The 20,300-nt window shown below is 38.7% G+C and overlaps 1 protein-coding gene across 1 annotated transcript in view; it reads right to left on the reverse strand.

Annotated features, from left to right (window-relative positions):
• LANCL2 (LanC like glutathione S-transferase 2) overlaps positions 1-20,300 on the reverse strand; it is a 58,680-nt gene that overhangs the window by 8,839 nt on the left and 29,541 nt on the right. The window contains exons 3-6 of the mRNA XM_025922918.2: positions 9,845-10,052; positions 8,646-8,793; positions 7,481-7,627; positions 3,779-3,961 (exon numbers count right to left, since the gene is read on the reverse strand). Coding sequence (XP_025778703.2) covers positions 3,779-3,961; positions 7,481-7,627; positions 8,646-8,793; positions 9,845-10,052 — 686 coding nt within the window. The remainder of the gene's footprint in view (positions 1-3,778; positions 3,962-7,480; positions 7,628-8,645; positions 8,794-9,844; positions 10,053-20,300) is intronic.

The raw sequence follows: 20,300 nt of genomic DNA on the forward strand, positions 1-20,300 counted from the left end.
TATATTTTTACCCCTAATTGTAAAACTATGTTCTAGAAGCCTTTTCAAATTGCCATTGATGCCCTCTTCCCCAAAAGATTCTGGTGTTTCTTGCCCTCTTCATGTTTGACTGGCGATGTAAATGGACAAAATTAAGTTTTAGTGATGAAGAATGGGATCTTAACGGGTTTTGCTCCACACTTTCTAGAAGACAGGAATTTCTGTGTTGGAATAAGCAGGGCAAGGACAAGCGTTTCAAATGATATTCTGAGTGAAAGCCGCACAGGCAGCAGGGGGTCTGTGCCACCTGCGGCACAACCAGGAGCAGAGCTCTGCTACGTGAGACCAGCATAGGTGCAAACAGATGGTGGTGACGGTCAGCAGGGCTAATAGACATGGACCTCCCCAGGATGACGGCCCCGCTGGAAGCCCTGACGCCTCATTACTGCTTCACACTGGCTCAGGGGTAGGGGTGGAGGAGACCCTCAGAAGCCAAGACTATGGGCCACCAGGAGTGCCCCCCTCTACAGTTTATCCCCTTTAATGTGAAAGAGAAAAGGGAGTCTGGCAAACAAAAGCTTTCATATTTTAACAAAGTCCTACATCTGTTTTGAATATCAGAGTGTCCTTGTTTGTCAACAATATACTTAGATATTATGGTTGGATATTTATAATATTATAAACTTATCTCGATGTCACTGAAGTTCCAATGATTGCTCTAGAGCTCCAATACAGGGAGGCAGTGACTTGAACAAAATTCTGTTTTAATTTAAAGGCTGAGGTATTAATAGTTAAGAAGACGAATCATTAAATTCGTCTGATTTCCAAAGTGTATTTCATTGTGCCTTGCTCTTACCAAATATCCTAACTTTCTATTTTCTTGAATGCTCATACCTGAATTTTATATTATTTGGATACTTTAGCTATTACTATTGTAGGGAGACTAAAAGATTCTGAAAAATTTGCCTAAATTATGAGAGATACATAGTTAGTCACAAGGGGAAAATAAAACTGATTCAGAGACCAGTTCTCTTGTTATATTCAGGTAGAAATGTGAATTCTGCTTCATTAATTCCATCTACTTCCTCAAAACTAAGGGACTTTGCCAAAACACTAATCAATCTTTGTGATTATTGTCATATACTTTGATATATGAGCAACAACCTCCAACATCAAATATTATAAATAAAAATGTATTTAAAAAATAAAATTATGAAAAAAGCATTGGTTACAATCCAATTAAAAAACGCACAGAGGGCGTAACTGGGTGGCTCAGTCAGTTATGATCTCATGGTTTGTAAGACTGAGTCCTGCGTTGGGCTCTGCTGCTGACAGTACAGAGTCTGCTTGGGATTCTTTCTCTCCCTCTGTCTCTGCCTCTTCCTTGCTTGTGCTCTCTCTCTCAAAATCAACAAATAAACTTATAAAAAAAAAAGGGCAGAGGATTTGAATAGACATTCTTCCAAAGAAGACATACAGATTGCCAACACACAAATGAAAAGATGCTCAACATCACAAATCATCAGGGAAACAGAAATCAAAACCACAACGAGATATCACCTCACACCAGTGAGAATGGCTAAAATAAAAAAGACAAGAAATAACAAACGTTGGAGAGGATGTAGAGAAGAAAAAACCTTGTACACTACTGATGGGAATGTAAATTGGTTTAGCCACTATGGAAAACAGTATGGTGGTTCCTCAAAAATTTTAAAATAGAGATACCATATGAGCCAATAATTCTACTATTAAATATTTACCCAAAGAAAACAAAAACATTAATTCAAAAAGGTATGTGTACTCTATGTCTATTGCAGCGTTATTTATAATAGCTAAGAGGGTGTGCACGGAGCCTACTTCAAACAAACAAAATCAAACATGAATCTAAGACAAAAGATAAATCCATCTGAAACTTAAAGTTACACAGAAAAAAAAATTAAAAAAAAAAAAAGAGTGATTAGGGGTGCCTGGTTGAGTCGGTTAAGCGTCCGACTCCGGCTCAGGTCATGATCTCGCGGTCCGTGAGTTCGAGCCTCGCGTTGGGCTCTGTGCTGACAGCTCAGAGCCTGGAGCCTGTTTCAGATTCTGTGTGTGTGTGTCTCTCTCTCTGCCTCTGCTCATGCTCTGTCTCTGTCTCAAAAATAAATAAAAACATTTAAAAAAATTTGTAATAGCTAAGATATGGAAGCAGCCTAAGTGCCCAGTGATACACAAATGGATAAGAAAGATGTGGTATGTTTGTGTTTATATATATATATATATATATATATATATATATATATATATATATAAATATAAAATATATATAATGGAATATTACTCAGCCATATAAAAGGATGAAATCATGCCATCTGGGACAACATGGATGGACCAACAACGTATTGTGATAAGTGAAATAAGTCAGACTGAGAAAGGCAAATACCATATGATTTCACTTGTATGTGGACTCCAAACAGAAAATGAATAAAATAAAGAGCAGAATCAGACCTGCAAATACAGAGAACTAATGGTTGCCCAGGGGGAGGAGGTGGGGCGACGGGCAACATGGGTGAAAGAGAGTAGGAGATACGGGCTTCCAGTTGGGGGGTAAGTCACAGGAATAAAAGGCACAGCCTAAGGAATAGAGTCCAAGATACTATAAAAGTGTTGTATGGTGACAGATGTTAGCCGCACTTGTGGTGAGCCTGGGAGAACATATAGACTTGTGGAATCACTATGTTGTACACCTGAAACGAATACAACATTGTGTGTCGACTATGTTCAAATAAAAAATTAAAAAAATAATAAAATGTGTTAAGTCTCCTAAAAAACGTGCTTGGAAACATTTTTTCTCTGAGAACATCCATTATTTTTTCCAAGAAAGGACAAAACACTTAAGGGTTATAGAATATAGTAAGCTGTTTGTAATTTCAACTTCTATGTAATAAAATATTAAGAAAACACTTTTTTTTTTTTCCAACGTTTATTTATTTTTTTGGGGACAGAGAGAGACAGAGCATGAACGGGCAAGGGGCAGAGAGAGAGGGAGACACAGAATCAGAAACAGGCTCCAGGCTCTGAGCCATCAGCCCAGAGCCCGACGCGGGGCTCGAACTCACGGACCGCGAGATCGTGACCTGGCTGAAGTCGGACGCTTAACCGACTGCGCCACCCAGGCGCCCAAGAAAACACATTTAAAAAACACTGGAAAACAAAGAAGCAGCACTGTTTGCTTTCAACTTAGAAGATAATTCTTAGTCCAGGAGAGAAATCAAATGTATTCTTAATATTGTGCCCAAATGCATCTGGACAGTACCAGAAGAAATCAGTAAAGGTACTGCCTATTTTCAGATAATATTCCATATGTGTAAAACTTTGAACATCACACCCATCCCTTATGAATAATTTTATAACAATTTTAAACTCAAATTTAAAAGCCCCTGAATAAGCATCATCATCCAGCAATAAAGGCTTATTCAAGCAAGAAAATAAAATGATGGGAAGTCAAACAAAAAAGCATTTGGTTATAATAGTGCCTATTGCCTTACTGGATATTCACACTCAGGATAAAAATCATTACTCTGCCGTTGGCTAGATTTTCTTTTACAAGTGAATATAATCACTGTCAATACACACACACTTATAGCTCCGACCATAGGAGTGACCAAGTGAAACAGGGAGACTTCATTTTGTAAAAACATTAATTCTAAAAAGCTTTTAGTTTGCAATCAAATGTGCTGGCCAAAATCTAACTGAGAACCTGGTGGAAAAACTGAAGCTCTGAACAGTAAATGCTTGTGGTACACATGGCAGTACTGACCTTGTAAGCCTGCGTAAGCATGTGGATGACGCCCGGGGCACCGTGGCACCAGTGGACCAAGCGATCGGTCTCATTGCTTAACGACGAAGGGTAATTCCCAGATCGGAATCTCTTGTGGCGCACGTAATCAATACTAGGTTTCACCATTTCTGTCAAGGTCTCTTGGTCCACTTTTGCTGCTGGCTTTAAACAAATAAAAACAAAACATTTAATTTCTTTTTCCTTATGTGTTTTTTAAGCCTTTGTACTGTAGCTAGTATAATAAAGCATCGATTACCTGGAATACTAAGGAGCATCTAAAATTAAAATTAATTCAATTATCTGGTTATTTAAGACTTGGATAGACCTTTTGTTTCAAATTTTTTGATGTTGAAGACAGTCCGAAGGCCATCTGCTGGAGAATTCCCTCTCGCTCAGGGTAGGCCTTCACCTGACTGAATGAGGCCCACCCACACTGCGGAGGGCAAACTTCTTTACTAGAAGAAGTCCATGCATTCGTAAGAGTGCCAACAACACCGACTCCATCTTGTTCACGTTTGCTCAGGGACCTCTCTTGTGGCTGTGTATTCTGGGCCACTTGGAGATTAATATACATGCCTTAGAAATAACTGCTGCCGCAAGGATGGGGGAAGTCTGTTTTGGCCTCCCAGGAGTCTGTCAGAGATAACACAGTCTTTCCCCTTCCTGATGCACAGGTGTGGCCCTGAGATCTCACTAAAGGGTAGCTGCCCATCAGGTGTGTGCAAGCCCTTTGAGGTGTGTGCAGACCCTCTGATCTCACTGCAACACTCTTCTGCATGTCCCCTCCCTCCACAAAATCTACGGACTAAGGTCTGGACTTTGCAGAAAATAATTATGCAGGTGCCATGGATCATCCCCTACTGACACTCCCCCCCACCCACCCCGACCCTCGTCAGTAATGTACCCTGAAGAAAAGTCTGTGTAAACTCCATGGAGTGGCCTACTTTGTTTTCTGCCTTCTCAGTTGGGGGGTACTTTACCATCCCTCCCCTTACGTTCTAACACCATTCAATTTTTTTTAATGTTTATTTATTTTTGAGAGACAGAGAGAGAGAGAGAGTGAGTGAGTGAGAGAGGGGCAGAGAGAGAGGGAGACACAGAATTTGAGCCAGATGTGGGGCTCGAACTCATAAATGGTGAGATCATGACCCGAACCGAAGTCGATGCTTAACCAACTGAGCCACCCAGGCGCCCCTACACCATTTAAATGTAAATCTCACCCCAAATACCCTCATAGAAACATCCAGAAGAATGTCTGACCACATACCTGGACACTTTGGCCCAGCCAAACTGAAACACAGTATTAACCATCAGAGACAGCTAGCTAACATTTTTAGTGGGAACTTTGAAACACCTGTATCTGTAGACCTTTACCTGAGCGGTTTCTCCAAAAACAACCAAAACATCCCACTTCAACCCCCCTCGTGAGGTGAAGGCAGTGATGACAACGGGTAAGAGAGGCTGTAGTGCGTGATGCTGGCCGTGGGGACAGGGAGGTCTCCCCTCACACCCTGAAGACATCCAGCCAAGCCTCCTGTGTTCAGTTCTACGCTTCACTTCAACTGTCCTCTACACCGGCTTTCTTGAATTGAAAGATCTGGTTCGGTTTCTCCAGGCCATTTCCTTTTGTCTCCAGTAGGAGTTAGGGGAGGGCCAGTCACTGTGCAGGGTGATCTTATCGGCAGAAGTCCAACTGTATAAAGTTTTCAAAGAAGCCCCCTCGCTGCCCAAACACCATGCCCCACACGCACAGGTCTCTCGGTCTTTGATAGTAACAGCACATTAAGTTCCTGAGTGCTGGGTTTTACGGGACAAACCAGCTTGCTTCTTGCTGGCATCCTCTTCTTCAGACACCTATGTGTGATCTTGCTCTGTCCTGCCTGGTCACCTGCCATTCTTTCATCTACTCTCAGTCTACACATTTGTAGTCTGGGGCTCCAGATGTATCCTAGTCTCATCAAGGAAGTTAGGTTTCTGGTTTATTGTTGTCCTTGCTGTTTTGGGATGATTTTCAAGAGGAGAAATGTGTTTATTCTGCCATCTTGAAAGTGGAGTTTCAGTCATGTTTTAAAAGTTTTTTGTGTGTACTGTTGTGACAGCCTTCCAAATGAAACTGCATGGGAGAACCTTCCACCGCCACACTGACCCACGGCTGCACGGTAGACTGACACTAAACGCAGGAGTGGTGGGGGAAGAGCTGCGTGTACCTGGCCCTTGTGAGCGAGCTTTGGCACACGGCTGCTTAAGAGATTGCTACAAGAAAACCGACACTGATTTCCATACAGAATTCTGGGTAAATAATGGTGCCATGTTCTTCACTTTAAAAGCAGACAAGGGGACAATTTTGTGACCTGTGTTTCTCTCAAGGAAACCCTTATTATCTAACAAAATTAACCTAGACACCTCAATCTAAACTAAGTGATGTCTTATTGGTGTGGTTTTCATATGGTTATGATTCCCATAAGGGTGTCACTTAAGAAGAAAAGTTTCAAAAGCTAGTGTCAAAACATTTTTCTGGGGAAACAGAAAACACACACAAATCACCAACTTCCCAGAATAGCAGTGCTATTTTTAAATGAAATGCAATTCTAGTTACTTTGGAAACACGTGTCTGCACTATAAAGAAAATTCACAAATTGGAGTATATGTTTTATTTTTCTAGAATAAACAACGACAACTAGTTACCAGAAAATGGGGGTTTAGCCCTGTTTAAATATGAATTTCCTTTAGTGATAAAGTTTTTGAAAAAAAATTTTTTAATTTTTGAGAAAAAGAATAGTGTCAGCAGGGGAGGGGCAAAGGGAGTGGGAAACATAGAATCTGAAGCAGGGCTCCAGGCTCCAAGCTGTCAGCATAGAGCCCGACATGGGGCTCGAACTCACAAACTGTGTGATCATGACCTGAGCCAAAGTTGGACGCTTAACCGACTGAGCCACCAGGTGCCCCATGATGGAGTAGGCTTTCAAAAAGGATGTGAAGTAAAATTTTTAAAAAGAAGTATAAAGATTTTTAGTTAAAAAGATCTAAATTCTAATAATCCATGCTCCTTGACTTACCAGCTTCACGATTTTCAGCATTAATTAACTACTCTTTTATGGGTGTGGTAGATAAAGAAAGGTTTAATTAAAGAAAAAAAAGTAGGCTGTGTCTACAGTGGGGAAGGGAGGTCCAGGCCATGGGGCTGGAAGCAGGTTGAAGCAATATTTGGGGTGGGGTCTCTGCCTGCCTAATGGAAGTATTTAATTCAGCAGATGTCACGGATGATTGAGAGACCAGATCATCGCGACAACGGTAAACTAGTTGAAAATTTAGAACACAACTGACAGCAAGTTGGGGGTATCTGAACATGAGAAAGTCTCTACCCAGTCTGGATGCTGGAAGCTCTTTCTGCTTCCCTCCATTCAAAGAGTTCCTACTACAATGAGCAGAAAGACATAGAAGAAAAATGCGGGCAGCAGGCACCTCACTAACCCAGTACAAAAGTGCATGCAGGACGCACACTCTTGGACTTCACTGCTTGGGGTTCATGAAGCAGAGCATAAATATCCATGATTCAGTGTAGGATCCTTATTTAATTTCAGTCTGCTGGATTTACACTAACATTTCAGGCCCCATTTCCCATCCGATCAAATATTTTATACTGTAGTCACTGTATTGGTATTCCAGAGTATTCCTATTTACCTGCATTAACATGTAGTAGATTCCAGCCATGCCGTGGGCTGCTCCAACATACTGCTTCCTGTGCCACTGATACAACAGTGGACAGCGCTCAGCCTTCCTTTCTTCCCTTGACAGGGTCTTGCCTGATTCAATAATGGCATTGACTACCTACGGAGATTACGAAGACAGCGTTAAGTATCTTGTTTTTGTCTAATTAACAACATGTCTTTACATAGATTACTTAATCCAAAAATCTGTAAGCAGTGAATAGCACCACTGTTATCTTTACTTTATAAATTAATAAATAGAGGCAGAGAGAAATCAGAAGACAATCTCAGAGTAGAAAAAGACATCAGGGAGTCAAACCAAGAAATTAAAAGTTCTTTGCGTGAACAGTTCACTGGAATCTAGAAAAACTTCCTAAAAGAACTTTCCCAGACTGCTTAGCTGCCTTGTAACTTCAATGTTTTCTCCAAAAGACCGGCCCTACATCTTCCAGGAAAGGCTGGAGGAACTGGCCTTATTTATGAACGGCTAATGAAATGCCCGCAGCATGCAGGGTTTTAGTTAAATCCAAAGAATATCATACCTGTAATGACTACATGGCAAAGACACAAACCATTTCCTCGTATCCTCTCTCCCCTCATACTTTTGGTAACGGTGCTCCAAGTTTTCGCTGGGCACCTGGGCTCTGAGCTACAGACAGACATGGTCCTCTGAACAAGTTCTGGCAGTGAAGTGTGAGCAGGAGTGAAGCAGACAACCTCTAGATTGTGGCCTTAAAAAACAAGCTGCTTTGCTGCTCAAGTAGCTTGGGTCTTGCATATAAGGGCCTGCCCCTAGGACATGGCAGAACAGGACAGAAGAACCTGGATCCTTAGCCATATTCCCAGGACTGCCTAACCAGTTCAGATACCTCATGACCAGAAATAAACATCCTATCTTTTGAGAGATGCTGTTGTTTGGTTCTAGTAAAAACAGGTGAATTAATAGTGGCCTAAGAGGACAGGTTTTTACAAAACGTACCTAGAAAGGAAAAAGAGGAGCTATTCAGTGATTTTATGACATCCCTTAAGAAATTACTGCTACCCAGAAGCAGAGTCCAGCCACTAATGCTGCTCTGTGCTGACAGGCTGGGATGGTAGACAGGAGCGCGCACCCACCGTTGCCGGCAACCCCACTGTACCTCTTTAATAGCTGACTCACACACGGTGCCCGGGCCGATCTCTGTGTTCAGGTAGAGTAAGGCATACAGATAACCTGCCCGTCCATACAGCAGCTCATCGGGAAGGTCCGAATCTCGGCACACAATCGTCTTCTGGAGCTGCAGAAGTCTACCCAACAAGAAAAATTCTGTTTTCCCGGACAGTGTCTGAGATACCTCTTCCTGAAACTGTCAATAACCCCATCACTTTAGGAATTACCTGTTACTTTAAATTTAAAACCGATTTTACAACATACTGAAAAAAAAAAAAAAACAAAAAACAAACCCACCCACCCAAACAACCAAAACTTTTCCACTACACTAATTTCTCTCTCAGATATCAAATTAATAACAAAACACCCTTCGGTTCAAAATATCTACCTTTAGGGATGCCTGGGGGGGCTCAGTCAGTTAAGCGCCCGACTTTGGCCCAGGTCACGATATCACAGTTCCTGAGTTCAAGCCCTGCATCAGGCTCTGTGCTAACCCTGCAGACCATGCTTGGGACTCTCTCTCCCCCTCTCTCTCTGCCCGTCTCCTGCTCTCTCTCAGAATAAAAAAAAAAAAAGTCTACCTTTACATCTAGTCTAAATGATGTAAGGGATGATATTCAATTTTAAAATCCAGAATGATTTAAAATTTAAAAGAAAAGAGTACTAAAATGTAGTCAATGCTTGGGAACTAGCCTGAGTCATTCTGTCTTTCAAAAAACATCAACCAACTAGCATGTGCCACACACTCCACCAGACCACGGGCGTGAGCCCTGATTTCTCCCTCTTCAAAAGAGAATATAAACCAATTATTTTAGGTACAATAAAAGTTTTACACTAATTGTTCCAAAACAATTGAACCTAAAAATAACTTAGTTATGATAGCGAACCTAAGGCATAGACACTAATTTTCATGCAATGAAGGCAACCAAGATTACTTAGGAAAAGATTAAAGTAATATGAAGTAACATGTTTATTGCTCCCCAAATGAAGGCAGACACAGGCTTGGATAGAAAGGAGACATGTGATCTTATCGTTATGTTCCAATTAATATATAACCTCTTCACTTCTTGGAAAGGCCTGTTTGCAACAAGAGATGAATTAAAAAATAATTTCCTTTTTGAATATCTTTCTACAGCAACACCTTGAATTGAGAATTTAGAGAAAATACTTCCAGTTTTAAAAACTCACTTTGTGATGCATTCCTGGGACTCACAATCACTTTTGAGTTTATGATACACCACAGCTCCTACTGCAAGGGGTCCAGCATCTCCACACAGGAAAGTGACCCTGCGGCCATTTAGATTCCGAAGTGTTCTCTTTACATAATCCAGGGATCGGAGCAGGTAGGTCTGGTCACATGTGACCCGGTACAGCTGCAGGTATAAAAGGGCTATGCCTAGAATAATGCCCCACCCCCAAAGAAAAGCATTATTACCTTTCTTTTTCACCTTCAGGATATTATTTTATGATTACACGAAAAACTACATAAAACCTGTTTCTGAAGGAGCCTCGTCCAACAAATTACACATGATACATCTTTTAAAAACAGAAAGATGGGGTGCTGGGTGGCTCAGTCAGTTGTGTGTCTGATGCAGGATTTCAGCTCAGGCCATCATCTCATGGTTCGTGGGATCGAGCCCCACATTGGGCTCTACGTTGACAGAGTGGAGCCTGCTTGGGAGTCTCTCTCTCTTTCTTTCTCTCTCTACCTGCCCCTCCTCCACTCGTGCTTTCTCTACCGTTCTGTCTCTCAAGTTAAAAAAAAAAAAAAAAAGGAAAATAAAAACAGAAAAAAAAAAAAAAACTCAGGGTAGAAAAGGCTAAACCAAGTTTAAATCCATTATCCTACTAATTGCTCTGATAGTGATTCAATACCTCCTAGACAAGGTAAAATGTATGACTTCCCACGCATTCCCATTTTCTGTACATTCATTTTAAGATCTTATCCCTTCTCCTCTGTATTTTAAGCTAACTTGGATCCTTTTTACTTCTCATATAATCGTTTCCTCCTATCTCATCCTAAATTAAATTATCACTTTCTAAATTTTATACCCTCTTCTTTCCAATTTTCCTATTTCTCACAATTTTTCAATTTCTTTAGTGACCAACATATCCAAATGACCAACCAACCAGTGATCAACTCACTGTTTACAGACTAGCTATCTGATGCAGAGTAAGGTAATGAACACAGAAGACAGAGTTTATCACGTATGTAACCTTCCTATTTAAAAAAATATTTTTTAATGTTTTTATTTTTGAGAGAGACAGAGGTGAGCGGGGGGAGGGGCAGAGAGAGAAGGGAACACAGAATCCAAAGAAGGCTCCAGGCTCTGCGCTGTCAGCACAGAGCCCCACGCGGGGCTTGAACCCACGAACCACGAGATCATGATCTGTGCTGAGGTCAGACGTTCAACCAACTGAGCCACCCAGGTGCCCCAACAACCTTCCTATTTTAGATTAAGGAACAAATCCAGGCACTCAAGTGAACCAGAGAGGAGCCTTTTTCTGGAAACCTATAGAGGATGACCTGTTCGGCTTCTGAAAGCCTGCTATTATTCCTGGACCCTAGTCACTATGACAGCTAAGTAAAAGAAATGAATCTGTATAAATATATACTTACTGAAATATATTACAGAAAAAGTATTGATGGAAATGATATGATGCTGAAAAGGACACACAAAATATTTATTCATGTTTCAACTGGGATTCTCTAATATTATGTTCTTTGTCTAATGTCCACTCTCATTTCTATTATTTTTTATTTTGCTTTAATTTTTTCACTTGACTATAGCTGGCACACAATGTCACAGCAGTTTCACGTGCACGACACAGCATGGTCATTCAACATCTCTGTATGGCACACTATGCATTTTGCTTTTTACATTTCTCTAAATAGGTAGTTTCTTTTTTCTTTAACTCTCCATTTCAGGGTATCCTACTTCCCTTTCAAATTCTTAACATCTCTCTCTCTACATATATTTGAAAAGACCTTTTCTTATTACTCATTTCTTTAAAGCTTTTAAGTCGAACAGCTATAAAAGCACCATATTTGTAAGCCTAGAAAAAATAGCCTTCCATATGAATTGCTTATGAACTCCTAGAGTTAAGGTTTTTTTGTATTCAAAAAATTGACATTATAAACATAGAAAGCAAGTTAAAAGTTACAAATTTCAAACATAATCACTATAGAAGGTTTACAAATAAGTACTTCATGATTGACTGAGAAATCCGTAAAAATAGAATGATGATGTGGTCAGCTTGTGACCCTAAAAACCTATAGTTATGTGTATTCAATGCTTAAATATTTTCTTTCTTTCTTTCTTTCTTTCTTTCTTTCTTTCTTTCTTTCTTTCTTTCTTTCTTTCTTTCTTTTCTTTCTTTCTTTCGTTAGTTAGTTATGAGCAAGAACAAGCAAGCAGGGGAATGTGGCAGATGGAGAGAGGGAGAGTGAGAGAGGGAGGGAGGGAGGGAGAAGGAGAGGGAGAATCTTAAGCAGGCTCCATGCTCAGCACGGAGCCCGACACAGGGCTCAATCTCACAACCCTGAGATCGTGACCGGAGCCAAAATCAAGAGTTGACCACTCAGTTGACTGAGACACCCAGGCACTCCACTGTTTAAACATTTTAAAGTAAATGACAGGCAAACTATTTTTTTTTAAAAGACATCCTAACTTTCTGCCCTTGAAAACTTCAGTATAAACATCTAAAATATATAAACCTATTTTATAAGCCAAAGTAGCATTATAACTATCAAATTAATAATTAGTAAGGGAGACTGAGCTGTGGTTATTTTTTTTGGTAAATATTTATGTCAGTTTTGGTACCAGTATTATCCTTGCTTCATAAAATAACAGGAAGTATTCCTTATTTTCCTATCTTTTGAAACATTTCAAAGGAGCAAAGGAAAAAAAAAAGGAACACTGAGACTTCCTGTTCTTTTTTTATTATTTTATTTTTAATTCCAGTACAGTTAAGGTACAGTGTTATATTAGTTTCAGGTGTACAATATAGTGATTCAACAATTCCATACATTATTCACTGCTCATCACAACTGCACTCCTTAATCTCCATTACCTATTTCACGCCCCTCCCCCACCACCTCCCCTCTGGTAACCATCTCCATCTCTGTAGTTAAGAGTCTGGTTCTTTTTCTTCTTCTTCTTCTTCTTTTTTTTTTGGTTTGTCTTGATTTCCTTTGTTTGTTTAGTTTCTTAAATTGCACATATGAATGAAATCATATGGTATTTGTCTTTCTCTGATTTATTTCACTTAGCATTATACCTTCTAGATCTATCCATGTTGTTGCAGATGGCAAGATCTCATTCTGTTTTATGGCTAATATTCCATTGTACGTATGTGTACATATATATATACAAATATATATATATGTGTATATACACACATATATACAAATATATATGTGTGTATACACACACACATATATATGTGTGTGTATATATACATATATACATATATATATGTATATACCACATCTTCTTTATCCACTCATCTATTGATGGACACTTGGGCTGCTTCATAATTTGGCTATTGTAAATGGTGCTGCAATAAACATAGGCATGCATGTTATCTTTTGAAATTAGTGTTTTGTTTTCTTTGGATAAATACTCAAGTAGTGAAATTATTGCATCATATGGTAATTCTATTTTTAATTTTTTGAGGAAACTTCATACCATTTCCAGAGTGGCTGCACCAGTTTGTACTATCAACAGTGCAAGAGGGTTCCTTTTTCTCCACATCTTTGCCAACACTAGTTTCTTGTGTTTTTGATTTTAGCCATTCTGACAGGTGTCAGGTGATGTCTCCTTGCTGTTAAGATTTGCATTTCCCTGATAATTAGTGATGTTGAGCATTTTTTCATGTGTCTGTTGATCATCTGACCATCTGGATGTCTTCTTTGGAGAAATGTCTGTTCATGTCTTCTGCCCATTTTTAATTGGATTATTTGTTTATTTGGTGTTGAGCTGTTTAAGTTCTTGATATACTTCTGATAGTAACCCTTTATCAGATATGTCATTTGCAAATATCTCCTCCCATACAATAGGCTGTCTTTTAGTTTTGTTGACTGTTTCCTTTGCTATGCAAAAGCTTTTTGTTTTGATGTAGTGCCACAAAAAAAGTAGCACTGGGATTTCCTGTTCTTTTAAGGAAATGGTCTTTTTTTGTTTGTTGTTTGTTTTCCCCTAGTTTTACTAAGATAAAACTGACAAAATTGTGTATATGTAAGTGTACAACAGAGTGATTTGATATACTCATGCATTGTGAAAATATTACCCCAACCAGGTTAGCACATCTACCACCTCGCATACCATTTATTTAAAGTGTGTGATGAGAACACTTATGATCTACTCTTAGCAAATTACAATTATATAATACGGTATTATGAACTATAGTTACAATGCTGTACATTACATCTGAAGAACGGACATGTCTTATAACTGAAGGTTTGTAGTCTTTGACCACCACCTCTCCCATTTTCCCCACCCCAGCCCTGGTAATCACCACTGAACTCTGTCTCTATGAGCTCAATTCCTTTTTTTTTAGAATTTACATATATGTGAGATCACTGAATTTTTTCCTTTCTGTCTCGTTTATTTCACTTCATATAATGTCCTCTAGGACCACCCATGTTGCCACAAATGACAGGATTTCGTTCTTTCTCATGACTTAATAATGTTCCATTACATCCATGCAGATGTAGGTATAGATGTAGATGTAGATTTAGATATCGGTAGGTATCACAACTTCTTTACCCATTTAACCATCGGTATGTACTAAGGTTGTTTCCATCTCGTGGCTATTGTGAATAATGCTCCAATGACTATAGGGGTACATACATCTTTTTGAGTTAAGTTTTTCCTTTGGAAAATACCCAGAAGTGGAATTGCTGGATCATCTGGTAGTTCTATTTTTAATTTTTTGAGGAACCTCCATCCTGTGTTTTCCATAATGGTGGCACTGATTTACATTCTCACCAACAGTGTACTAGGGTTCCCCTTACACCACGTCCTTGGCAACATTTGTCATCTCTTCTAATTTTGATAAAAGCCATCTTAATAGGTGTGAGGTGATATCTTATTATGGTCTTGATTTGCATTTCCTGATAATTAGTGAAGTTGAATACTTTTTTGTGTATGTGTCAGCCAGTTGTATAAGCCTTCTTTGAGAAACTATCCACCCACGTCCTTGGCCCATTTTAATTAAATCATTACTATTATCATCATCATCACCATCATTATTATTGTTATTATTTATTACCATTATAATTTTTGCTATTGAGTTGTATAAGTTTCTTATATATTCTGGATACTGACACCTTAGCATAAACATGGTTTGCAAATATTTTCTCCCTATCTGTGAGTTACGTTTTTATTGATTGCTTCCCTTGCTGTGCAGAATCCTTTGTTTGATGTAGTACCACCTGTTTATTTTTTCTTTTGTTGCCTATGCTTTTGGTGTCATATACAAATAATCACTGTTAAGATCCATGTCAAGGAGCTTTTCCCCTACATATTTTTCTAGGAGTTTTCAGGCATTATATTTAAAGCCTTTAATCCATTGTGAGCTAATTTTTGAGAGTGGTGAAAGATAGGGGTCCAGTTTCATTATGTTGAATGTGGCTCTCCAGTTTTCCCGATACAATTTATTGAAGAGATGATTTTCTTGTTGCCTTTGTCAAGGATTATTAGCCATTTATGCATAGGTTTATTTCTGTCTTCTCGATTCTGTCCCATTCAGCTATTGTGTCTGTTTTCATGCCAGTATTATATTGCTTTGATTACTATAACGTTGCAATATATTATGAAATCAGAATGATACCTCTGGCTTCATTCCTTGCTGCTAATTCCTTGCTCTAATGCATACACTGTTTCACCTGATGATATCCCATAATTCACAGAGGCTTTCTCACTCTTTTTTCATTCTTTTTACTTTTTTCTCCTCTGACTGGATAAGTATAAATGATCCTGCCTTTAAGTTCACAGATTCTTTTGTTCCACTTGCCTCATTCTGCTGTTGGTGCTTTCAACTGCATTTTTCCATTTCATTCATCGTATTCTTCAGCTCCCCAATTCCTCTTTGATTTTTTTTTTTTTTATGGTTTCTATCTCTCTGTTAAACTTTTTATGTATTGTTTACCTGATTTCATTCTGTGTTTTCTGGCAGCTTATTGAGCACCTTCAAAACAATTAATTTGAATTCCTTATCAAGCAAGCAATGTGTCTCAAATTTTTGTTTGGAAGTTGTCTTTTTAGATGTTCTACCTCTTCTAGGCTGAGATTTAGTAGATTATATATTCACGAGAATTATCCATTTCACACATATTGTGAAATAAATTTATACACAGTGAAAAGAAACGTGGTTTCTAAAATTTCCTTGGTTTCAATTGTTTCCCCATTTCATTTATCATGTTTCTGTGTCTTCTTTCCCTATCTGCAACTTGTTTGAATCTTAAGTCTATGATTATAAGTAATCAACGTTACTATAAGCTTATGCCTGTGTTTCCTCAATATTTTAGCTAGTTCTCCACTATAGGGTTGGGACCTATTTTTTTTTTTTTTTTTTTTTTGTAAATGGCCAGATAGCAACTTTATGTTAGGCTTAGAGTTGCTTATTCAGTCTCTGATGCATATTCTTCTGTTTATTTCAAAATTCTTTTTTTTCTTTTCTTTTTTTTTTTTAATTCAAATTCAAATTAGTTAACATAAAGTGTAGTCTTGGCTTTAGGAGTAGAACCCGGCGATTCATCTCTTATACATGACACCCAGTGCTCATCCCAAAGAGTGCCCTCCTTAATGCCTATCACCTGTTTTACCCATTCCCCCACCAACCATCCCTCCAGCAACCCTCAGTTTGTTCTTTCTCTGACTGACTTATTTCGCTTAGCATAATACTTTCTAGTTCCACTCATGTTGTTGCAAATGGCAAGATTTCATTCTTTTTCATCACCAAGTAGTATTCCATTGTGTGTGTGTGTATATATATATATATATATATATACACACACACATCTTCTTTATCCATTCATCAGTCGATGGACACTTGGGCTCTTTCCATAATTTGGCTATTGTTGATAGTGCTACTATAAACATTGGGGTGCATATGCCCCTTCAAATCAGCATTTTGTATCCTTTGGGTAAATATGTAGTAGTGTAATTGCTGGGTAATAGGGTAGTTCTATTTTTAATTTTCTGAGGAACCTCCATACTGTTTTCCAGGGTGGCCGCACCAGTTTGCATTCCCACCAAGCTGCAGCAACTTCTTACTTGGCATGTCTCCGGAAGCAAGAAAAATAAAAGCAAAAATGAACTATTGGGACCTCATCAAGATAAAAAACTTCTGCACACTGAAGGAAACAATCAACAAAACTAAAAGGCAACTGACAGAATGTGAGAAGATATGTGCAAACGACATATCAGATAAAGGGTTAGTATCCAAAATCTATGAAGAATTTATCAAACTCAACACTCAACAAATAACCCAGTGAAGAAATGGGCAGAAGACATGAACAACATTTTTCCAAAGAAGACATCCAGATGGCCAACAGACACATGAAAAGATGCTCAACATCACTCATCATCAGGGAAATACAAATCAAAACCACAATGAGATACCACCTCATACCTGTCAGAATGCCTATGATTAACTCAGGAAACAACAGATGTTGGTGAGGATGTGGAGAAAGGGGAACTAAATATATACTAGCAATAAGAGTTCTGTTCCACATTATGACCAGGAATTGGTATCGTCAGCGTTTTGGATTTTGACAATCACTTAATAACATGTTAAACATCTTTTCATATACTTATTTCCCATCTGTATTATCTTCTTTGGTGAGGTCCTTTCAGTTTTTTTGCACATTTTGTAATAGGGTTGTTTCTTTGTTTGTTTCTAATTGAGTAGTAAGAGGTCTTTGTACATATTCCATAAAAATCCAAAAATGTCTTTTGCAAATACTTTCTCCTTGTCTGTGGCTTGTCTTCCCATTCTCTTGACATTATCTTTCTCAGAGCAGTTTTTAATTCTAACAAAGGCCAGTTTATCATTTATTTCTTTCATGAATCATGCCTTTGGTGTCATATATAAAAAGGCCATCTAGGTGTTCATCTATGTTATCATCTAGCTTTATCATTTTCCATTTTCCATCTAGGCTTATGATCCATTTTGAGTGAATTCTGTTTTTTGAAAGGTGTCTAAAGTAATTTGTTGCATGTGCATGCCCAGTTGTGCCAGCATCACTGGTTAAAATGACTATCTTTGCTCCACTGTATTACTTTTACCTCTTTGTCAAAGACCAGTGGACTATATTTGCTAAACTACATTTAAGCAAGTCCATTTCTAGGCTCTCTATTCTACTCTATCCATCTATTTGTCTATTGTTCTTAAAAAAAAAAAAAAGTTTATTTTATGAAAGAGCATGAGCAGAGTACAGGGACAGAGGGAGAGAGAGAAAAAAAAATCCCAAGCAGGCTCCACACTCAGCATGGAGACTGTTACATGTGGGGCTCGATTTCACGACCCTGAGGTCAAAATCGAGAGTCAGATGCTTAACTGACTGAGCCACCCAGACACCCGTTTGTCTGTTCTTGCACCAGTCCCACACTGTTTTGATCATTGTAGCTTTATAGCAAGTCCTACTTTCAGGTAGTAACACTCCTCCAACTTTGTTCTTTTAATACTGAGTTGGCTATTCTGGATATTTTGCCTTTCCATATAAACATTAGAATTAGCTTGTCAATATCCACAAAATAACTTGCTCCAATTTTAACTGCCATTGCATTGAATCTATATATCAAGGTGAAAAAAAAAAAAAGACAATATTGAGTCTTCCTATCCATGAACATGGACTATCTTTCTATTTATTTAGTTCTCCTTTGATATCATTCATAGGACACTTGTAGTTTACCTCATGTAGGCTTTGTACATACTTTGTTAAATTTATACCTATTTCATTGGGGGGGGTGTTAATATATATGATATTGGGCTTGAATTTCAAATTCCACTTATTCATTGTTTTTATATAGTGAAGTGAACTCGTTTTTGTATATTAACCTCATATCCTGCAACTTTGCAATAAGTGCTTATTGATTTTTTATTATTTTATTATTATTTTTTTAGAGAGAGCAAGAGAGTGAAAGCAGGTGAGGGAAAGACAGAGAGGGAGAGAGAGTAGCAACTCAAGCAGGCTCCATGCCCAGCACAGAGCCTGATGTGGGGCTTGATCTCATGACCCTGGGCCTGGGATCATAACATGAGCCAAAATCAAGAGTTGACCAACTGAGCCACCCAGGAGCCCCTAGGTTATTTCTGATTTTCTACATAGAATGATAATGCCATCTGCAGGGGCAGATTTATTTCTTCCTTCCCAATCTGTATACTTTTTTATTTCCTTTTATTGTTTCATTGCATTAGTTAGGACTTCTGGTAACAGGAATTTACATAAGAACTTAAAAAAAAAAGAATTTCCATCTCTCTACTTACATTATTATTCTTGCATGTTTACTTGTTTCACTAAAATCCTTAACATATTAATCATAGTATTTGAAAATTCCTGGTTTGATAATGCTAACATTCCTGCTATATCTGATTTTAGGTCTGATGTTTATTTACTCACTTCAAAATGTTTTATTTTATTTTTTTGCCTTTTAGTATTCCTGGTAATTTTTTTTAAGTTTATTCTTCTATTTTGATAGAGAGAGAGAGTGTACAAGTGGGGAAGGAGCAGTGAGGCGGGGAGAGAGAATCCCAAGCAGGTTCCACACTGTCAGCATGGAGCCTGATGTTGGGCTTTAACTCACAAAGCATGAGATCACGACCTGAGCCAAATTCAAGAGTCTGATGCTTAACCACTGAGCCACCCAAGTGCCCCATTCCTTGCATTTTTTATGCAAGGTAAATATAATGTACTGGGTAAAAGAAACTGCAGTATCTAGTCCTTTAGTGATGTGGTAGTAAGGAATAGGGGAGTGGGAGCTTTCTATGGTTCTATGATTAGGTCTTAGTCTTTTTGTGAGTCTATGCCCCTGGACTATGAACTTCACTAGAGCTTCTCAGTGTTTTCTTCTCTGTAGGCTGGACAGGATAGTTATAAGGGGGGTGGAGTTGGGTATTTCCCTTTCCCCAGGGAAGTCTGGGTTCAATAAAACTCCAGTGGGTAAGGCTCTGGTAAAAACTTTTCTCCTGAGGGCTGGTCTTGTTATGAAAAAGATTGCTCTGGCATATTTCAGAATGGTTCCTTTTCCCTCCCCTTTCCAGAAGCACAAAGGGATTGTTCTCCAGTATCCACAGTGAGGACCTGAGAGATCTCCCGGAGTTGACCTCACAAAAAAGTGTGGAAGCCTCCTCATAACTGGGTCTACCTAGAGGCTTTTGTACTCTCGTATTCGTTCAGACTCGACCTCTAGAAATTCATCAGTTAAAGTTTAAATTTCTTTTCCCCACACAGCTTCCCATGGAGGTTTCTTCTTGTGGATCTGTTCTCTGGTAAACTGTGATTTTTCTATCTCTCCCTGTTTATCTCTTCTATTTTTGGTGTAGCCATTTGTTCTATGACCTCACCATACTGACGGCTGTAACAACTGTTTCTCTCAGTTTGTTCAGATTTTTACTTGTTAGGGTGCAGTGGCAA

Source organism: Puma concolor, chromosome A2, assembly GCF_028749965.1.
Source record: "Puma concolor isolate L17-30 chromosome A2, mPumCon1.1.hap2, whole genome shotgun sequence".
Classification (NCBI taxonomy): domain Eukaryota; kingdom Metazoa; phylum Chordata; class Mammalia; order Carnivora; family Felidae; genus Puma; species Puma concolor.